The sequence below is a fragment of the Molothrus ater genome, chromosome 3, assembly GCF_012460135.2.
Source record: "Molothrus ater isolate BHLD 08-10-18 breed brown headed cowbird chromosome 3, BPBGC_Mater_1.1, whole genome shotgun sequence".
In the NCBI taxonomy this organism is placed as follows: domain Eukaryota; kingdom Metazoa; phylum Chordata; class Aves; order Passeriformes; family Icteridae; genus Molothrus; species Molothrus ater.
In genome coordinates, this window is record NC_050480.2 from 546635 (window position 1) to 567415 (window position 20781).

At 51.9% G+C, this 20781-nt stretch overlaps 1 protein-coding gene across 1 annotated transcript in view; it reads right to left on the bottom strand.

Annotated features, from left to right (window-relative positions):
* LOC118685734 (tubulin tyrosine ligase 3-like) overlaps nucleotides 1-20781 on the bottom strand; it is a 47129-nt gene that overhangs the window by 24538 nt on the left and 1810 nt on the right. The window contains exons 8-12 of the mRNA XM_054514438.1: nucleotides 20600-20748; nucleotides 20281-20527; nucleotides 19757-20189; nucleotides 19547-19684; nucleotides 18864-19007 (exon numbers count right to left, since the gene is read on the bottom strand). Coding sequence (XP_054370413.1) covers nucleotides 18864-19007; nucleotides 19547-19684; nucleotides 19757-20189; nucleotides 20281-20527; nucleotides 20600-20748 — 1111 coding nt within the window. The remainder of the gene's footprint in view (nucleotides 1-18863; nucleotides 19008-19546; nucleotides 19685-19756; nucleotides 20190-20280; nucleotides 20528-20599; nucleotides 20749-20781) is intronic.

The following is a 20781-nucleotide window of genomic DNA, read 5'->3' on the forward strand; positions in this document are numbered from 1 at the left end:
AGAGCCCAGGGTGTCTGCAGGCAGCCACATCTCCACAAGGTCCCATCTGTAGCAGGATTCAGCCACAAAACCTATTTTGCCTTGCTGGCTCCTGACAAGGCAATGCTATCCAGTCACAAGTCATTCCAGGAGGGCACTTGGTGCCTTTGGGCTGGTTTGTCAGCCAGCACCTTTTCCCCTGTGTGCAGCTAGCCAGGTGAACTCAGCTGAGCACTGGCGAATGCCTGGGGGCAGAGAGCAGCCTGACCTTAGCAGTGCATTCTGTGTCCCATTCATCTGAAGGATGCTGGGGTTATGGAGCCAGAGGTAGGAGATGGAAAACAGTGTTTGCTGGAGCAGAACATCAGCTCCTGCCACATTACCCCTCCTGCACAGTGAACTGAAGCTGTGACCAAGACCAGAGTGCAACTGGTCAGCTCCAGGCTTTGTTACAATGTTGAGTTCAGGTTACTTATGCAGTCTTGCTTCTGCTGCATCCCAGCTTCTGAGAGCTGAACTGCTTCTTGTCTTCTGTGCGCTGCTTTAAGAAAGAGAAACTAGAAATCCATCTGTCCTGTTTTGTGGCATTGCTTTTAACAGCCTCACAGGGCTGACACCTTTAGATTAGCTTTACTTTGCTTTATGGACCAGTACAGCAGTGACCTGTCAGGCCCTTACATGGTGGCCCTGTTTAGTTTTCCCTTCTCTCCATCATGCCTTGTGCTGCACAAGATCCAGCTTTGCTTGGATCCTGCACAGTGCCCTTCCTGTGTCCAACTCCTGCTCACTTGTGAGCAGTCAGCACAATCTATTTGCTGTGGAATATAACCTGTCAGCAGATTTTTCTCCTTCCTCGTGGAAAGGCTAAATCCAACACAGTGCTGCCACTGTACTCTGCATTATAAACTCTTCCAAGCAGGGATTTGCACTTGCAAAGCATCTTCCTCTGTCCCTCTCTAGTGGCCAGCACACAAGCAGAGATTTATGAATTTCCATCACCAAACAGTTTTGCAGAGCAGTTGGGCTTGCTGTCAAATGCTGTGGTTGTCCCTTGATGCTAATCATCCAGTGTGGAATATCAAGTGATGGCTCCAAAGGAACAGCAAGTCAGAGCCTCTGTTGGTATCAGCCCCTGCAATGCCTCTGAAGGCAGCACAGCTCCAGCACTTCACACCACACATGGTGTGTGCCAGCCTTTATCTGGCATCTCCAGCTCTAATAGAACATACGCTTGGCTAAATTAAGAAGGAATATTTTTGTGCTTTAGTGTAAGCATGCTAACAATTCCAGTTTATTTTAAGGATGTGTCTTAAAAGCATTAAGAGTGGCAAAAAATAATAATATATGTGATTTACCACTGTGGAGACTGTCAAGTGTTGAAGTGTTGTCATGCTACTGGCGCTGTATTCAATACCCGGGCCGCCAAGAGGCATCGCTAATAGAATTTGCATTAATATACACAGCTTCTTTAAAAATTAATTACCCAAAGTAGAGCATCATGTACTGAGACTCTCAAACAGGAGAGAAACATTGAAGCAGCACTGAAATAAGCAGTCTCAGAGCTCCTTGGGAAGCCAAGGGCGGCTGGAAACATTGCCCCAGCCCTTCTCTCCTGCCCAGCGCATCACGATGGGGATGCAGACACAAACTGACAGCAGGAAGCATTGCCATGGAAAATTCTGAAGGAAATCATAGATTTGGACTGGGCCCGGAGGCTGCTGTGCTGCTGCTGAAGGCTGCTGCTGTTGCAGCTGCAAAGAAATACAAAGAACCTGTTAAGTCAGGAAAAGGAAACGTGATCTTTCCCAATGTCTCCCCAGAGGCACAGAGGTGCCAGCGCCCCACAACACATGTGGGTCACACATTTGTGTGCTGAGGGGGGTTTGCATGGGTCAGAATGCCTGGCAGCACCAGTGAGGAAATGTCTGATAACCCTTGTCAGCCCCTCTATTTTCCTTTTCTTCTATCAGCCTGCAAATGCAATGGCACATTGGGATGCTGCTCACTGACTGTAATAAATCAGCAGCAGCCATTCAGTCTCCAGCCCCTCCAGTTTCTTCATGTGCTGGAAATGGCATGAAGATGAATTTTTGCTGCTCTACATGGAGGAGAAAAAAACAAATATTACTGGTCACATGTATTGATAGCTTTAGTCAGAATCTGAACAAAGTTAATGGTATTTGTGAAAACACTTGGGCAGCTGTGGCCTTCTCTTTTGTACTTTGGCTTTGCTGGGTTGTAAGTCTGAGCTCTGGTGTGGCCACAAGGGATCTGACCTCATTGCCCATGGACAGGCTTTATATCAGCTGAGTGTGGGGCAGCAGGCCCAGGAATGCAGGTTGTGCCTGAGCCAGGCAGAGTTTCTTTCTCTCCAGTGAGTTTTTCACATTGCTGAGCTCTTTATAGCTTTTCTGCTAAGAACTTCCCACAAGTGTAGGTACTTTCCTTCATTACTACCTGTAAGTGAATGTTCTGTCCTCAGCTCTGTTAAAATGATGAATGATTTCCAGCCTTCTCATGTACTGTCCCTGGAAGGTATTTCTTGCTCTGGCCCTGCTCCCTGAGTGGAGGCAGTGCCATTGTTTCCATTGCATTCCCCAGCCTTGCTGGCCAATTTCAGGGCTCCTTACACAGCAGTGGAAGCTCTCTCTGGGCTGGAATTTGGAAAGTGGGCTTTAGGCTGGGAGCAGCTACAAAACATCCAATGCAGCTATTCCCTGTAATACTCATGGCAGAGCAAGGGAAATGAATGGTTTTAGTGGCAGCCAGGCTGCTTTCGGTCAGGTATTGGACGTTAAATGATTTTCAAGCAGTGCAGCAGTTCTGCTGTTGCTGCAGCTTCTGTCCCCTCAGCATCTCCATCTGCCTGAGGCACGTGTTCAGTCTGGGCAAGGGAGCTCAGGTGCAGAGGCTGCTGCAAGTCTTGGTGGTCAGGCTAAAATACAACTGAAGACCTTAAGGGGGCAGCTTTCAAGGCAAATTCTTCAGTTTCTCTGAATCCAGCCCTGGTCAGTACTTGTAGGCTCTTTGGCTCACTATGGATGGAGAGGAAGGCAAGGTATAGTCTCTAAGAGCTGTTTTTTGATTTAAAGGAGGCTGTTACAGTGAGAACTGAGATGTTTAATGAGTGCCTGTTTTTCTGATTCATCATTTCAGAGCTGTGTTTGGTGGTCTGGGTTACCTTCCCTCTCCAGTCCCCAGGAAATCATGTTAATGATGACAAATGCTCAGGCTGCTGCTGGTGTCTGAGGGTTCACTGCACAGAGCAGGCTCAGGGGACAGGAATATCCCCTGGGGAAGGCTGAGGGGGTGGTTGGCAATGAGAAAGAATCTATACTCTGTTCTCCAGCAAAATGAGACACAAATCAAATGCTTCCATTCCAAACAGGGCAACTCAGAGGGCCCCTTTGCTGACCAGGTGTGCTGAGGGGCAGAAGGGGAAGGCAGAGCTGGGGATGGGGGTGTGTGTGTTTGTCAAGGGATCCACTGCTTTCTACACAATGTAGGATGAACTGGGACATGATGAGAAGCCATCAAAAATGAGGGATATTGGAGATGGGTTGAGCTGGACTCCAGCTCTCAAAGACAGGCTGAAAGCTCTGGAGTGGGTCCAAGGAGTGAGATGGGTCAAGAAGCTCTAAATCTAGGAAGTCTTTGTTTGCACAACAGAATGAAAGTACCTATTTTCCCTTCCTTTCTCTGCCCATGCTGGTGGGAATGCCATTCTGGTGACCGCCCTGAGGGCCTCCCCCTGCCGTGCTGCTTCACCACCACCCCTGCAGCCAGCACTCCAGAGCAAAAGAGGATGGAGAAGGGATTGTTCTCTGCTCCAGCACTGGGAACTGGGGATGCAAACAGAGTCTGAGGCTGCTGCTCCCAGTTTTTGGTGGGAGACGTCTCCTGGTTCAGACTGTCCTGAGCTTCTTCCAAGGCTGAAATCCAGAAGTGCAGATACAGTGCTGGGAACAGCAGGCAGTCCCTGCCCTAGAGGAGGATGGAGCTGTCGAGATCTGCAGGCTGGATTTCGGAGGACTGCAGTGAATCAGGCAGCTGAAAACATTCTGCTACATTGCAAGGGTGAAAGGGACTGCTGAGGCACTGGGCAGGGCGGGGTGCTGCCTGTGTCTCAGGACAGGCTGCACAGCCTCAGCTGCTCCCGGAGCCACTGGGGACGAGCTGTGCCGTGGGAAGGGCTCTGCACACAGAGCAGAATTCCCTGCTAGCGGGGAGGGATTTGTCTTGTTGTGCCTTGCTGCCTTGGATTTCCCCAGGAACAAAGTGAATCTCACAGGCATTTCCTCCTCGCTTTCCTCCTGAAGTTTGGTTATTTGAAGAGATTCAGGAATTGCATATTGAGGAGAAGGTTCCTGGGGAAGGCAGCTTCTGCTGCCTGGTGCTGCATCCTGAGACTGAGTCAGGAGCACCCTGGGAAAAACAGGTCTGCTGCTCAGTGCTGCAGCTCCATGGTAGCCCACAGGGGTTTAAACCCTCACAGGGCCTGGAGCAACAGCAAAACAGAGTAGCAGAGCACTGGGGATGTAGCTAGTGAGGGCAAAATTGTTGCTTTCCTCACTGTTACCAGCAGCATCATTTCAGCCTCAGTTTATTCCTGCTTCCAGCTCCAATGCTCAGCCAAACTGTGGGACAGGCCTGGCTTCCTGACAGCCAGGAAGCATGAATGCACACCAGCCATCACCTGTTTCTGTAGCAAAGCTGATGTTCCCAAGGAAGTCCCTGTTCTGGGGTGGCGAGGCCCCGTGCCTCAGGGCTGTTCCAGTAGATGGTGTCTATGTGTCTATGTCAGGGATTTGGCAGCAGGAGAGTGGTGGGCTTGATAGAGCAGGGCTGCACCCCCAAATTGTAACCTGGTCCTGTTTCGTTAAGGACAAAATGGTGGTAGAGTACTTTTTTTAATATATATTAACGACAAGATGGAGTTTGAGTATTTTTATTTTTATCCTTCTCTATTATTTTCCCCTCCAGCTCTTTCTAATGTTCTGCTGCTCCTCAGCCAGGCAGCTGGGGGGCTGTGTGACCCTGGCTGTCCCAGGCCCTTCTGTCCTCAGGACGTGGCTTGGCAGCTGGGACTAAATCCACGTGCTAGCCAAAACCCCAGCAACCCTTTCCTTTGAATCAGTGTCTCTGGGGGAGCCTTCTCCAATATAACTTTGGTACTGTAAATGCTAGAGATATTTACCTTCTCTTTCCGGGGAGGGAGAGCTTTGGTCTTCCAGCATGATATTTAATTCCTTGGCTGGGCTTAGCCTTTCTGGGCTCCGGGTTGTCAGCCAGGGGGCAGGGGAGCTGTGCTGGATTTCTGCTTGTTCCCTCCGAGGTGTGTGAGGTATCACCCTCACAAGCAGATGGCTTTGGAGGAGTCTGTCTCCAAGGAGCTCTGCTGGCTCTGCATGTGGCAGAAGTCACAGTGTGGAAATCTTAGCAGCAGCATCACCTTGCAGATGTTATCCTCACTCACCACAGTTTCCTCCCTCCAGAAAGGCCTCTCTGATTGCTGCTCGTAGCATAGCAAAGAAAGGGTCACCACGACACATGGGTGTCATGAGCAGAGAATTTGTCAGATACAAACACTGCCACTGAGACCTGCATTGACCCAGAGGCTCTTGTGGCTGCTTGTAGGGTGATGCTCCACAGCTCTCGAGGTCCCAGGCAGTCAGGGATTGTCCCAGCTGAGGGCAGGGCCAGAGAAAAGGCATCTCTAGGTTTCTCATGGTCTTTTTACAGTGGTCATCAAAATGTTTCCATTTTCAACAGTAACACATTTTCAGAGGTTATTAAACAACACCTGGATCTCTGAAAATTGAATACAGCTTTTTATCCAAACCCAGGTATCTCTATATACTCTCCCCTTTCCTAGTTTACCATTAGAAATGTAGAATGCTTGGAGCAGAAACTAAAAACACCCCCAGGTTTTTAATAGTGGTTGAAAAGGCTATTTGCCTGTTTTGAAGGGTTAGTTTTCACTGTTATTTAGAAGAGGTTGCCTAAAGCAAAGCACAAAGTTTAGGTTTGGCCTGCCCACACAACAGTCACACGGATCTTTGGTCAGCCTGGCACCCACAGGCTGGGTCACCCTTCTTTGTGTGGCGATGGAAGGTGGGTGAGGACACGCTGCAGCAGCTGATGGAGGCACTCAGGGATGCTGCCAGCTTTCTCATCCTCTCCTGCTCCCGGGAAATGTCTCCTGAAGCTGATGGCTGCAGGGAGAAGGGCTCCAGGCCGAGGCTGGGTGCTGCAGACACCACCCCGGGTGATTTACCCGCTCCTGCAGGGAGCCCCTGGCAGTGCCAGCAGTGAGTCAGGTTTCCTGCTCCTTAAATTTAGACTCGTCAGCCCTCACCTCTCCCTGCAGCCTTGTGAAGCACATTGGGATCCAAGGTAGTTACAAAACAATGTCAAAGGTGTCAAAACGATTGCCATAAAAATACATCTCTTTTCTGCAGGAATGCCTTGGAATGCCACAGAGCTTTGGAAACTAGAAGGGTGGCACACTGTGTCTCATGTGGACTTGGAGAAGTCTGCTAAAATGGTAGGATTTTCTTTCCTTTTCAAATCATTATTGTAGGCAGTTAGAAAAAAGCCAGTTCTATATTCCGTGTGATGAGATATTGATCTTACTTCTAAATCCCTCTAACCTGATTAAGGCCTTAAGAATTTCAACTATTGAAAAATATTAATTTTTTTTCATATAATTATCTTAGGCTGCACTAAGGATGTTAAGCTTAAGTCTTTCCCTGAGAAATTCAAATAGCTCAGCCTGTGGGGATCATTCAACCCTACCAAAGGCTTTAACATATGTTTGTATAAAAATATAGTTTACATATATATTAAGCTTTTACACGTATATGTAAATGTAGATGATGTACATGGCAGTTTGCAGCCAATCTCCAGAAGGGATTTTCTCGGTACCTTTTCACAGTATGTAGTTGGGCAAACAGAGTCTGATCTAAGCCAGGCAGTTTGGAGATGTCTGTTATCCTTGTCATCCTTGGGACCACACCTTCAAAGGGAGGTGGAGCTGGGGCATGGTTGCAGGGGTGCACCTTCCCCTGTGGCAGCATGTGCTGGAGAGTGTGTCAGTGCAGAAGGGTGGAGATCCAGGGCTCTGGAAAATGCTCATGGCACATATCCTTCCACTGCAAGGGAGGGTTGCAATTTCCATCTAAAGCTGCTGTGCTCTCATGGCTTGCCAAGTCCTTGTGTGTGGTTTTCCACACTCTGCCACCCACCCCAGCCTGGCACCTGCACCGTGCTGGCCACAGGGGTGACTTGATCTCCCAGAGCTGAGTGTCCTTGTCCTCTCGTGCTGGGCTCAGAGTGGGGACAGATCCTGGCAAGTGAGAGCAGGAGGGGCCAAATCCAACCAGCTTGAATGGAGCTGGTCTGGTCCTGCAGATCACAGGGCTTTGGGAGCCACCACTCCTACTAAGGTGGGAGTCTTGAGCTTCCTTGGAAGCAGGAAGCCAAGATCATTTCACTCTGTGCTGATGTTTTGGCCTTGGAGCATTGTGCTCCCTCATGTCTGCAGAGCATGGTCAAACCCAGGGCTGGGAAAGAGGAGCTGTGGCTCAGAGTGGCTGTAGCACCTTACACCAGCAGTGATGGCTGGCTTTGCTGCCCCCTGTGCTTTGTGGAGCTGTAAGGATCAGAGCTCCTGAACTCCCCAGGGAAATGCTGTCTGTGGTGTTTGGCTTTTCAGAAATACAGCCTGGTGGCAATTGCCAAACCTGCTTCCTCCTGTGTGCCAGCAGCCCCTGCTAACCATGCGTAGGTTGGTGTTGACACGCGCTCCAGGCACGTCCTGCTGCTCTGACCTGCAGCTGGGAACCCAACACACAGAGTGAGCTACACCAGTCAGTCACACATCTGGATTATTTAAAGGGTTGGAACTGCAGTGTGCTCTCAGCTGGCTCACAGTGGCATTTGCATTTTGGCAGCACGAGTGCAGATTTTAATCCTGCCAACAAGAAATCTTTGTTGGTGCCCTGGCTGCATTCAGCAGTACAAGTTTCCTCGAGGCATTCCTGGTTGCAACAGTGAGATAATAAGTGATTGCTTTTTGAAAGTCACAAGGTTCTGGCTGACTTGTCTTTTCCCATGGAAAAATATTAGGATATATGATCTGGGTATGTGGTTGTAGCAATGGAGAAGCTCTCGACAGAAATAGAGAATCCTCCTGAGGAATTTTGCTCTCTGGCAGCTGAAAACTTATCTGCTTAGCTCCCTTTTGGGTAACTGAAGGAGACTCTGTGAGCAATGGGAATTCAAAACCCTGCCCAAGGACTGTGCTGAGCACTTCCTCCAGTGTAGGAATATTGCCTGTTTTAGTGAAGGGAGGGCCAAAAAAAGAAGATAACTGTGGGGAGGAGGAGGCAGATGCAAGAGGGAGAAGCACACGGAGCTGGAAGTGATGTAGCAGAAACACCACTTAGAGCAGAGGAGAAAACCAGTGTGGTGCCTGTTTGGGAAGGGGCAGGCTTGGAGATATGAAGAAAAGAGATGAAACAAGGCAGGCCACACAGATTTCAGTTGTTATGAAGCAGAGGGCATGAGGGATAAAGCAAAGCCAAAAGAAGGATGACAGCAGGTAGCAGAAACTGAGAGACTTTTTTCCAGCAAAGATGACAGCAGGGGAGAGGCCACTGTGCTTTTGTCATCCAGCTATACTAGAAATTCAGAAGAGATGCTCATGGATACAATTTAACAGCCTTTTGGCTGACCTGAAATCTCCAGATTATTCATAGGCATCTTGAAATGCCAGGGCTGAGGTGTGGCAGGTTGGTTTTGTTAAAACATTCTCACTCCTTGTACTGTCTTCACATCTGTGATATCTATGGGTAAAAATAATTCAGCACAAATGTAGTTTGTGTCTGTCTTTAAGAAATCAAAGTTGTTGTGATGCCCGGGGCTGTGACAGAGAGCGTTAGAGAGGAACTGGCAGAAAGCTGCTGCCGTAGGGAGGCAAAAAGATCTGGAGTTAAATAAAGCAAGCAGCTCCAGCATCCCAGCTCCCCAGCCCCTCTCCAGCGGCCGGCGGGCAATGAGCGTGCGCTCCCGACAGCCCTGTGATAGATTAATTAGCGCAGCGCAAGGAGCGCTGCTGGAGCGGCTCCAAGCCCAGCCTTTGACAGGGTTCCGGCCAGGCTGGCTCGCACCTGGCTCCGGGCGCTGCCGCAGTCCGGGGCGGAAGCTGCCATCTCCCGCTGGACAGACGGACGGGCGGCCGGGAAGGGCTCCCCGAGCGCCGGCAGAGCGCAGCGAGCCGAGCTGGGAGCCAGCCCCAGCAGCTCTGAGCTCCCGGGAGCATCCCTGCAGCAGCAGCACACTGCTTTAAAACCTGGGCAATAAACGGGAGGGAAAATGGATGCTCATTGTCAGCGTGTTTAGCTGAACTTGGTCACACTGGGCACTAGCCAGGAGACAGAAAGTGTCTTGTGCTGGGTTATTAAAGAGGACCTTTAATTACCTTATTAAGGACTGGCCACTCTCTCCAAGTAAATGAAAATCCAAATCTGTCAGTGCAGTTCAGTGATGATTATTTGCATCCTGAACACCAAAGGCCCCAGAGGTGATGTAGAGAGGCTCCAATGGCCACAACCTCCCCTCATGGCATTTTTCATGTCTCCTGTCTGCAGACACTGTCTGTCCAGTGTGGCTTTTTGAATGGGATTTGGAGTAAAACAAAAGTGTTTGAACGAAAACCTGGCTTTGGTGTCTAGAATGGAGTACTGACCTCCTGCCTGGGTTTTGATTTGGGTTTCAAAGCAATGGTAGGGTAGGATGATCTGTTTGGGGTGGCTTGCTGTCTCTGCTAGGATTAGGAAATGGAAAATCCTGCAGCATTGTCTCCCAACCTACCCGGTTTAATTCAGCTATGGGGCACACGGGAGGCAAAGCACAGGTAGCACTCACCCTGGGTTTGTGCTGTTTCATAGTGAACCACAAACTGGCAGCTCAGCTACTTGAAGGGAGACTTGGTTTTGTGACTGTGGCCAAATGACAACTGCATAAACAAAGCAGAAGTGCTGCTGAATGATTTGATGTTGTCATGGGCTTCCTGAGACCTTCCCCTTCAGTGACTCAGGCCCTTGGTCCCTTGTGTGCTCAGACACATCCACACGCAAAGGATGATCAGGCAGTCTGTTTCTGACACATTGGCTCGCTTTTTAATTTTTTTAATTATTAGTTGTTAATCCCACTGAGTCAAATAGTGAAGGAAAATTGCTTCCAAATAATGCAGCCTAGGACTGCCTTGGAGGCAGAAGGTGCATTTACCTGCTATTAACCTACCTCCTCACCTAAACCCAGACACTGTGACCTGGACAAGGCACCTCCCTTTGCCCTGCAGCACAGTTGTTTAAAATGACTCATTATGGATCAAAATAGGCATCAGCTCAGAGAAACCCTCCAGTGCATAACTCATCGCTTCCCTGGGACTGCAGAGCAGGACAGCACAGGGCAGCAGAGTTCACAAGGGCTATTGAACTGGCCACAAGCCATAGAAGCAGCAGGACTGATGAGGAGCAGCCTGCTTTAGGATCTACATTCACTGTTTACTTTTCACAGGGCTTATCAGAGAAAGCTGTTTCACCCTCTTAAGCATCACATGAGTTAAACACGACACTGGTGGTTGTGGTTTATGCTTGTTGCAAGCACCCCCTCCAAGGGGGTGATACAACAAGAAAGAAACAAGGTTATATCCAAGCTCTAGTTTGGCCTGTAAATGCCCTGTGACCATGGCTCTCTGAGCAGCTCTGAGTGCCAGGATCCTCCTGCACAACCACCACGGCCAGGAGGTACCGGAGGGCCGGTGTGAGTTCACCGGTAATGGCGGCAGGAGCCACCGCGTCTGTGAGGCAAAATCAATGGAGCGGGATCTAAAAGCTGTACTCAATAACTCCTCAATAATCATAAATCTTGTTACCAACAGCTCTCACGCTGCTTTACGGGGGAAAGGATGCCCTCTCTTTGCAGAGGCGGCAATTCAAGCATGGAGGAAGGGAGCGCTCGTTCCTAGAGACGCAGCAGAGAAACAGGGGCTGGGTTTCTGGGTCGCTGAGTTATCCACAGGGCTGCATTGCCTCCCTACCGTGACCGAGTGAAGTGCCATAGGAATAGCCTGCTGGCAGTTTTCAGCTCTCTGGCAGGTGCTTTAGGGAAGCATTTCCCTCTGGGCCCTGCGGAGCAGCACTGAGCCGTGGAAATTGTCCAGGAGGATGCTGAGAGGCAGTGGAGGAGCAGGCTTGAAGCAGAGCTGCCTCTTCAGCCAGGAGCCTGCCTAATGGGGATTGCCCTCTCCTCTCAACTGGTCTGAGAGCATGCAGCAGAGGCAGAGCAGTCTGTGAGTGATTTAAAAATCTGTTTTGCAGCAGGTGATGGGAACAGCAGAGCTCGGGAGAAAATGAAGCCTGTTGGAATATGCAGCAGTCTGGGTCCATCCCTGGTCGCTTGCCACAGCATTTATCTCCATGAGAAAGGCAGCTTTTGTCTTAACTTATTTGGAAATTGCATCTGGCAGGGATCAGAGAATATCCTCCCTTGGGTTTTTCCCCAGAGCTGTGCACAAGGTCTGGGCAAGACCCTCTGAGTGGTAGCCCCTTTCCCTGAGTTGGTGATGGAAAATTGATGTCTGATCTAAATGTGGGGTTGTAAGCAGCAGTGGATGGGGCAGGGCTAAGTTTCTCAGAACAGCTCCTGATACAAAGAGAAATTCAAGTGTCTTTAACCCTCATCTTACTTTTTTTTAAAAAAATTAATACTGAAGTCTGTAAATTGATTAAACCAGTATTTACCTGACATGAGGTAATAAGGATGAATTAGCTTCTCAGTGAATTCCCTGTGGTGTTATTAGACAAGAAATCTTTCACCGAGTGACTTTAGGGTTCGTGTTGGGGACAAAGAAGAAAAACCAGCTGTGCTGCGCTGGGGTTTTAATGAGGCTGAGAGTGAGATTTTGCTGCACAAGACCGAGGCTTTGGTTCCTCAGGAGGGTTCTCCTCTCTGCCTCGGCTGCGGATCAGCAGAGGGCAGCAGAGATCGGCAGAAAACTGCAGCGAAAGCCCTGAAGCAGTGCCAGAGCCAGCAGAAACCCCTCCTGGAAGTGATGGAGAGCAGCCCGCGGGGCTGGGGGCTGTCCCGCCGGCTCCCCCGAGTGATGGAGAGCAGCCCGCGGGGCTGGGGGCTGTCCCGCCGGCTGCTGGAGTGATGGAGAGCAGCCCGCGGGGCTGGGGGCTGTCCCGCCGGCTCCCCCAGTGATGGAGAGCAGCCCGCGGGGCTGGGGGCTGTCCCGCCGGCTCCCCCAGTGATGGAGAGCAGCCCGCGGGGCTGGGGGCTGTCCCGCCGGCTCCCCCAGTGATGGAGAGCAGCCCGCGGGGCTGGGGGCTGTCCCCCGCCAGCCGGGCACTGCCGGGCTCGGCCCTGCACGGCTGCTGCCCTTGGAGGAACGCAAACAGAGCTCTGTCCTCGGGCTGTGCTCTGCACCAGGACCCGTGTCCTGTCAGCTGCCCCCATCGGGAAAATGTCGCAGATAAATATTCGCAAGGAAGGCGAAAAGCAGCTCAGATTGACAGCGGTGCCCCAAGTGCAAGGGAAGAAAATAGAGCGTGCAAAATGTTGGGTCCCTCTTGCTCAGCTGAGGCAAAAGCCTTGTGGGGGGATCTTTGCCCTGGCAGTGACTTTTATTCATGGCATGTGGGCAAACCACCCCTGTGCCCCAGCCCCCAGGAACAGACCCCAAACACGGGTGATGCCTTCACAAAGGAATTCAGCTCTTTGGATGGGGGAACCTCCCCAAAACAGGACTGGTAGGGATCCAATTATTTGTGTGGTATTGCATTTATTAGTATTAAATAATTATTTAACTTGATGTTATTAGAAGCTCCAGTGGAAGGAAGGCATCTACCTTCCTTTGGAGTGAACCCCTCACTGAAGCAAAGCTGCCTGCTGAGGACTTGCAGGTAGATACTTGGCATATATTTGAAGGATTAAATAGCCTAAAATATCCACCAGGCTGCTGACTGCTTTGGCACTGTGTCTTGCCTGTTTGGATGTGACTTTCAATTGAGCCTTTCACTTGTGCTGTAATTTTTTTGGCTTAGTTTATTGCTTCGAGGCAAATTTCTGAATGTTGTCAGGACCCTGGGCAGAGAACCCAGTGAAACAGTACTGATGTCTCAGCTGCTGTAGTGTAAGCCTTTTGGAATTAGAAGGCATTTTTTTACTACTGAAGCAAGGAGAATGGTCTTTTTGCATTGCTGTGCCATGATGGTGTTTGCCAGGGTGCCATCCTTCCTTCTCCTCCTTCCACACTCTTAGGAGGCCTTGGCAGTGCTCCTGACCAGGAGGAAGGGAGATGCAGGGAGGCAATGTGCAGCTCTTCAAAGCACGAAGGAGAGGCAGGAGATGAGGTGTGCTACTGAAGCTTGACCTGCCTAGTTGTTGTTTGTTATTCTAGTGCCCCTTAACACAAGATTCCCGAGCAGATGTTGGGTCTGGAGCTCCATACCTGAACTGGACTCAGGACCTCTTTACCACTGCTTCTTGCTGCAGCTGAGTTTGAGACTGAAAATGTCAGTGGCTGAGGATAAACCAAGGACAGGGCTGTGGACAGTCTCTCAGGTGTGTTGCACATGGTACCAAGCCAGGCCCCAAGGCACAGAGTGTGAGATAAATGAACTGGGAGGTGTGGGGGGTTGAATGGTGTTTATGACATCTCAGAAAACTCTTCTGAAGGTTCAGGCAGGATTTTAAATCTAGGAGTCTAGCAAGGATCTTGCTTTACCCTGCTCTCAGCACATGTGCAATGGCACCCCAAGGCTCCCCAGGGAGCAGCAGGACCAAAGCAAAAAGAGCTCCTCAGTGGGGATTTGCACCAAACCCACTCTTGTGTCAGCGTTTGGAGAGATGCAGCCCCTCCCGCGCTCCTGAGACTGCTGCCAGCACTCCCTGTAAACAGGCAGTAGTTTACATTCAGCCCTGCAGCTGAATGTTTGGTGCTGATGGGTCAGACCTGTCACGAGCGATTGTTTGTCTTCCCTGACTGGATAAGCATGCAAATAAAGTCAAGGAAACAGAACTGCCCAAAGCCCACAGATTTGCTGTTATTCATTCTAGTGAAAATTATTGATGCTAGGTCTCAAAAGTATGTTAGAACAGAGACATTAAGCATGAAAGGGTTTGGTTTTGGCTTTTGTTTGTTTCTTTTTGAGGTTGTTGTTTGGTTGGTTTTTTTTTTTTAATTTACAACCCTATCCTGAGCCTGACAGAAAATGGTCAGTTGAAAAGTTTTGATTACAAACCCCATGAACATTTTATTTAAAATGATCATATTTCAGCAGTTTTCAGATCCTGCTGTGACTGCTGAAGGGTCACATTAGAATTGGTTTTTGTAAGCAGAGCAACACACATCTCTGAAATTCATTTTCACCGAATATTTTTACATTCAGGTAAAGCTTCCTCCCACACTAAAAGCACACTGCACAAGCCTAGCCCCAGCAAATTCATTTACAAAAAGATGCAAATCAGTGTTTCAAATGCTGATGGTGCCTGTCAGCACACACAGGTTTGACTGTCAGAGGTGGATATTCCTTGTTTACCAATAAATTCAAATCTGTTCACCCAGGAAAGCTTTAAAGCTTTCAGAGGCACACGGTGACAGGAGAAAGCACTGAATGCTCGGCTGGGAGGGGATGCCCCAGCTGCTGGCAGTTCACAGGCAGCTCAAGGCAGCTGGGAGGGGGCCCTGCACCTTCACCAGTGTAAAGATACACCTGGCTGGGACAGGGTGAGTGCTGGGGAAGAGCAGGGCCAAGAGCTCCAGCAAGCTGAGAGGGAGTGCTGCCAGCAGGAACCAGCCATTGCGAAGGGGGGCTAAGAGGCAAAGGGGATGAAAGTCATGATGAAATGATTCTTTAGCTATTTCTTTTAAGTAATGGACAGATTTGATTTCTTTTTTTCCTCTGTAGAAGATGCCAGCTCACTCTGGCCCATCAGATAACAATTGCTGACAGGCATCCAGAATTAACAGGCAATTTGAAGCTACTTCTGGCTCTTGTGAATGTTTCTGTTGGTTCTGTGTAATGGCTGCACAGCTCAACAGCAATTCCCTGTGATATGCCAGGCTTCTTCTGGCATCCTTAGTCACCAGCTAGGAGCTGCATTGCACAAAACCAACAGATTCCTCTTTATAGACTGTTGTCTGTGTTTCTACAGCTCCCCTGCCTTTGGGGGTCCCTGGGCTCTGTTTCCCCTGTAAGCAGCATGTCACAGGCTGTAGCAGCTCCAGAGTGTTGGATTTCCCTGCAATCCCTGTGCCACAGGAGAGCTGTTGGGCTGTACAGGCACTGCTGCTAGTAGGAGAGGATTTATTAACCCCATCCTTCTGTAATATCACACACAACAAATACTCTGCCACTTTATTTTATTCTTTTCCCCTGCCTTCTTCCAGGAGGTCTCCATGGGCTATAATGCCAACACACCATGATTTAGCCTTGCCCCAGTCAAGTTCATTTTGGGAGCAGGAAGTGAAGCCCCTTAGGGATGAGGGAATGCTCCTTCCTCCAGCCCATTTAAATCAATACAATTCCTCTTACTGAGAGTCTTCCCTGGTTTGATGTTATAAATGAGGTGTTCCTTGGAGCTGTGGCAAGAGATTTGTGGCAGTAGTAATGCTAAATTTAATTTCCCGGGATTCAGTCTCAAACAATTGATAAAGCTGGTTATTCAGGAGCCATTCAAAAGTCCTAAGCTGTAAGTGTATTTATTAACTCCACTGTGCTTACAGTCGCCCAGGAATTCCACTTGGTGGAATTTCTGTCTGTTTTTCACTAGCATATGAGCACAGATTACTGGGACTAGAACAGTATTTGTGTTGCAAGTTGCCTTTCAGAAAAACCCAAATGAATGGCAAATGTGTTGAAAATGGGGAGGGAAAAGCAGGTTCTTGTATTTCAGTCATAAATACATACCTAATAAAATATCTGATAAATTGGGAAAAACACATGTACTGATGTAGGCCACCTGTAAGATTAATCTGAGGACAGAGGTGAGAGGGATTTTTATCACATAGATGTTATTTTGTGCCTTTTACTGAAGCTGTGGTGGTATCAAAGTGATGACTCAATGTCCTGTTTGCTAGCACAAGGAGACTGTGCTCACATCTTCCTCCTTGAACAGCCATAGCAGAGGCAGGCTGGGGAAACTCCAGGGAGTTTAGGGGAGCCTTGGGAACAAGGAACTGCACGAAGGGACTCACTGTGCATGTTTGTGTTTGGGTAGGTGTGTGAGGGCTGCCTCGTGGGGCACGGATGGAACAGGCAAGTAGGTGTGCAGGAATCCAGCAGGACATGAAGCACTCTGAGGTAGCAAGAGCAGCCAGCCCGAGGTACTTCTGTTAGACTGAAACAATCCTTGGAGGCTTCACAAGTGTTTGAACCTCAAAGGCAAATCACAAAGTGTGGCTAAGCTTACATGACAGCCTGCCTGTGAACCAGCACTAGCATTCAACTCCTCTGGCCTTAGGTTGTGTACATGTGCAGAGTTCATCTCTCCTTTCCTTTGTTGTTGCTGCTCTCTGTCTGCTTAACTCTTCTGCACTGGTTTCACCCTTTGATTTATTTTTTGCTTGTGTTACCCATCTCAAGAGACTGAGTCACAGTAGTAATCTGTTTGAACTCCTACCTGCAAATTTCCTTGCTCTCAGTACATTTTCTGGCACACAACTGATTCAGCTTCCCAGAAGGATCTGTCTCTTGGGAGAGCAGAGCTTTCCTCTCTATTACCAAAGTCTCTCTCTGTCTGACTATCCCTTGGCCCCCTTTAAAACCACCCACCAAATGATCACTCAGCTTTTCCATAACCACTCCATTAGCAGTTTCCTTCCCTCTCTCGCAGCTTACTTCCAGCTCTGTGTTCAACACCCTTATTTCTGCTGATGCCATTTAAGTTCTGGAGCTTCATCCTTTGACTCTCCTTGTGACACCTGCTCTCACATCCCTAAAACCTTCCTGTGCTGCTGACACTGCCTCATGCAAGAGACTCTCCTACTCCACTTCTGATGTACAAGGGGAGTCTCTAAATACATCCTGACTGCCACCCTTGAGGACAGTCTTGAAAGATTCATCCTGACTCAGCCAAGCCCCTCCGTTTGCTCCACTTCTGCCTCTGGGCCATTGGCATCTGAATGAATTGACCAGTCACACAAAAACGTTTTCTGAGCACGGGGTTTTCTGACTGAGTGATAGATATCAAAATGGCAGTTAAGTCAGCTCTTCTCCTTTCTTTGTGTGGAGCAACATGTGAAGACTGGGAGAGTCTGCAGCCCATTGTGGCTGGGATGAGAAGGCACGAGGATGATGCCAGTCAGGATTTCCCAGGGGAACAGAAGATGGTCCCCCCCTCAGTACTTGCCCTGCCAAACAACTTTTTCATGTGCTAGTCACCAACATGGGTACATGATCCAAACTGATGCAGGAGATGGCCCCTGCTGCTGGCCAGGTTTGATTTTCCCCTTGCATCCAGGTTCTCTTCCACTTGCTCCCAGTGGCCCTGATGACTGCAGCCAGCAGAAAATGGTCTGTCTGGACCTTAATGCAGCAGGAGTTCCCCAGTGAGGAAGAACTCTCTTGCAGAGAGGAGGCCTGAGGAGCTGGCTCTAACAGCAGAGTGGCTGGCTCTCTCAGCTCCAGTCTCCATGTCAGAACTCTGCCAGAAGCACCAGCCTTTTCCTGCAGCTGATGTACCATGCTCTGGTCACATCTGCCCAGCCCAGCCATCCTCGGGGATAGCAGCAGGCACAGGGCTGCTGGGCACAAGCACTGGGGAGCCACGAGATCCAGGAGCTGCCCTGGCAGTGCCAGTTCCAGCTGTCAGGAAGAACTCGCTCCACACACTGGAACAGATCCCCAGAGACACTAAGGAATGTCCCTCCCTGGAGACACTCAAGAACTGCCTGGACACAATCCTGTGCCGTGTGCTCTGGGATCACCTGCTGGAGCAGGGAGGTGGCACCAGGTGACCCACTGTGGTCCCTTCCAACCCCAGCCATTCTGGGATTCTGTAGCAAGGTGGGTTACCTCATCACAAAAGGAACCTGCAGAGGTGGTGCTGCCCCAGGGCCCCACTGCACTCCCCCCACCTCCTTTCCTGTACATCTGAGCAGCCCCAGGAGCCCACAGGGGACCCCTGAGGACACCTGACTTCCCTTTGCCGGCCCGTTAATCCCCACCTGCTGCCAGGCTCACGCACCCCCTTCTTTTCTTGGCACACCCACAGGATGGGATTCCTCCTGCCATGCCCCTGGCGTGCCAGGGGGCACCAGCCCTGCCAGCACTCTGTGCCTGACCAGTTCCCAGGGGTGCAGCAATGTCACCGCTGCCACAGCTCTGCCTGGCAGGGGCCACCACAGGCAGCTTTCCCTGCCTCCTGTGTCTGTAGCCAGCAGGGGAGCTGCCCTGGCAGCCCCAGGTCCTGCCTGCAGCATCATCCCCAGCTGTGTCCACGTCTCCCACACACAGAAGGTCCAAGCCAGGCTCCTTCTCATGAAAGTCTATTGAAGCAGGCATGCAGGTTGAGGTGGCTACCGCAGCACAGCACTGGGCTCCTGTTCCCGCTGGGTGCTGCTGTGTTAGCCCATCCAGGACGGGCAGGGCGCTGTCACCCCGTGGGGGTGTCTCTGTGTCCCAGGTCCTCTGCATCCCCTGGAGAGCTGCCGTGTTCTCTTGTTCCCGGCAGGGGCTGGGCTCCCGGTGCTGTCACAGCGCCGGCAGGCGTGCTGGCCTGGCAGGAAGCCCTGCAGGGGTCGGTGCACAGCCCGGGGGCCGCCAGGGTCTGCTGGGCGCTGGCCGGGGCTGTGGCACAGGCCCCCGCACCGGGGGACGGGCACTGATCGGGGGCAGAGCTCTGTGGGGCCGGGCTGCCTGGGGCTGCCCACCCGGCTGACTGAGCCACGGGCAATCCTTGGCGCCCTGGGGGTCGCCTGGGCCTCCTGGGCGCTTCCTGGCGCCGGTGACAACCTGTGCGGGGGACGGCTATTGATCGGGGGCTGAGCCTCCTGGGGGTGAGCTAACTGAGGCTCAGCATCCTCGGCTTGCCCAGCCAGGTGCAGGAGCTCCTGGCTCCTGGCAGAACCGCCCGGAGGTAGCCAGGAACTCCTGGTCGCTCCCCGGGGCAGTGGCACAGGCCCCCTGTGCAGAGGACAGCTGGTGGTCGGCTGCAAAGCTGTCTGGGGTTGAGCTTCCTGGGGCTGCCCGACAACCAGGTGAAGGAGCCGTGGCAACTCCTGGTCTCCAGCAGAGTAACCTGGGGGTCGCTGGGGGCTCCTGGTGGCTCCCTGGGTTGGTGGTCCTGTCACTCTATCCATGGAGCAGCTACTGATCAGGGGCTGAGCTTCCTCGGGCTGTCTATTGAGGTGAAGGAGCCATGGCAGCTCCTGGCTCCCAGCAGAGCAGTCCGGGGGCCGTGGCAGTGCTGGAGGGTCAGATTTGGGCAGGCAGCAGCTGCCCTGCAGCCCCTTAGGAGGCAGCTTTTCCTGTGCCACCCTCGACCAGGGAACCTTGGTGGCTCTCTTCCCTGAGGGTGCAGAGCTGGGGAGCTTGTCCTGGGATCGATGCTCTGCCGACCGGGGCTTCTTCAGGGAACAGCCTGTGACCGTCAGCCTCAGCCCTGCAGTCAGACACGAGGACACGGCAGCCTGCAGGGGGACACAAGGGGCAGTGGGGGCTCAGGGTGCCTGGGGGGTGGCTGTCCCCAGTTCCCAGCCTACCTCCCTGTAGAGGAGCTCAAAGGCACCAATGGAGCAGGTGGGGTCGTCCTTGCGGTCGAGCACGAGGCGCAGCGTGTCCCGCTGGACGTTGGCACACAGCTGGCGCGTCACCGCCGAGGAGGGGCTCATGGTGGGGCAGGAGTTGATCTCCAGCAGCCAGGGCTGGAGGTCCTCCCCGATGAGGAAGTCGGCCCCGAAGAGCTCAAAGCTGCCCTTTCGGGAGCCCACCTCGTCCCGGGCGCAGCGCAGGGCGTTCAGGATCGCCGCCTTCATGCCGGGCACCACCACCCGCTGCCAAGCGTTCGCCCGCCCCAGCCACGCCAGGTGGGCCTGGAACTGCTCGTTGGACCAGATCTTGTCGGGGGGCACACGGGGGTCCGGCTGCCATGTTTTGTACCGCTTCTGGATGGAGACGTTGCAGAGGTGCCTGGCGCTGGGACAGGGAGAGCGGGGCTGAGTCGGGGGGACACTGGCCCGACCGAGGGGCTGGGCAGTGCCAGCTGGGGCTCAGGGGGGACACTCACGGCTCCAGGTGGCACAGGGAGAAGGGCCGGGAGCAGAAGCGCAGGTAGCAGTCTCGGTAGAACCAGACAGTCAGTGGCTTCCAGTCGGTCACCACGAACCACTGCCGGATGTCGAATTTGGTGTTGAAGATGGTCAGCGGCCGCTCCACGTACTTCTGCACCACCCACTCGCACACGCCTGCCGGGGTGCCCACGCAGCTCTGCGCCAGCTCCAGCACCTCCTCCAGCCGCGCCGCGCACACGATGCCTGGGCAACACAGGGACGGTGGGACCCCTTCTCCGCGGGGATGTGTGTGCCCCACGCCTCCCCCAGCCTTACCCCTGCCGCGGGATTTGGCGCTGGGCTTGACGATCCAGATGTTGAGGCTGCCCTCTATGCCGAGCTGCGGCAGCTTCTCCTCCAGGCGCTGCAGCAGCTCCTGGCACCGCTCCTGCTGCTCCCTGCCCAGCTCCAGCCTGGCCCCCTCACTGTGGGGGGACACGGGGGGTCAGCACCGGCCC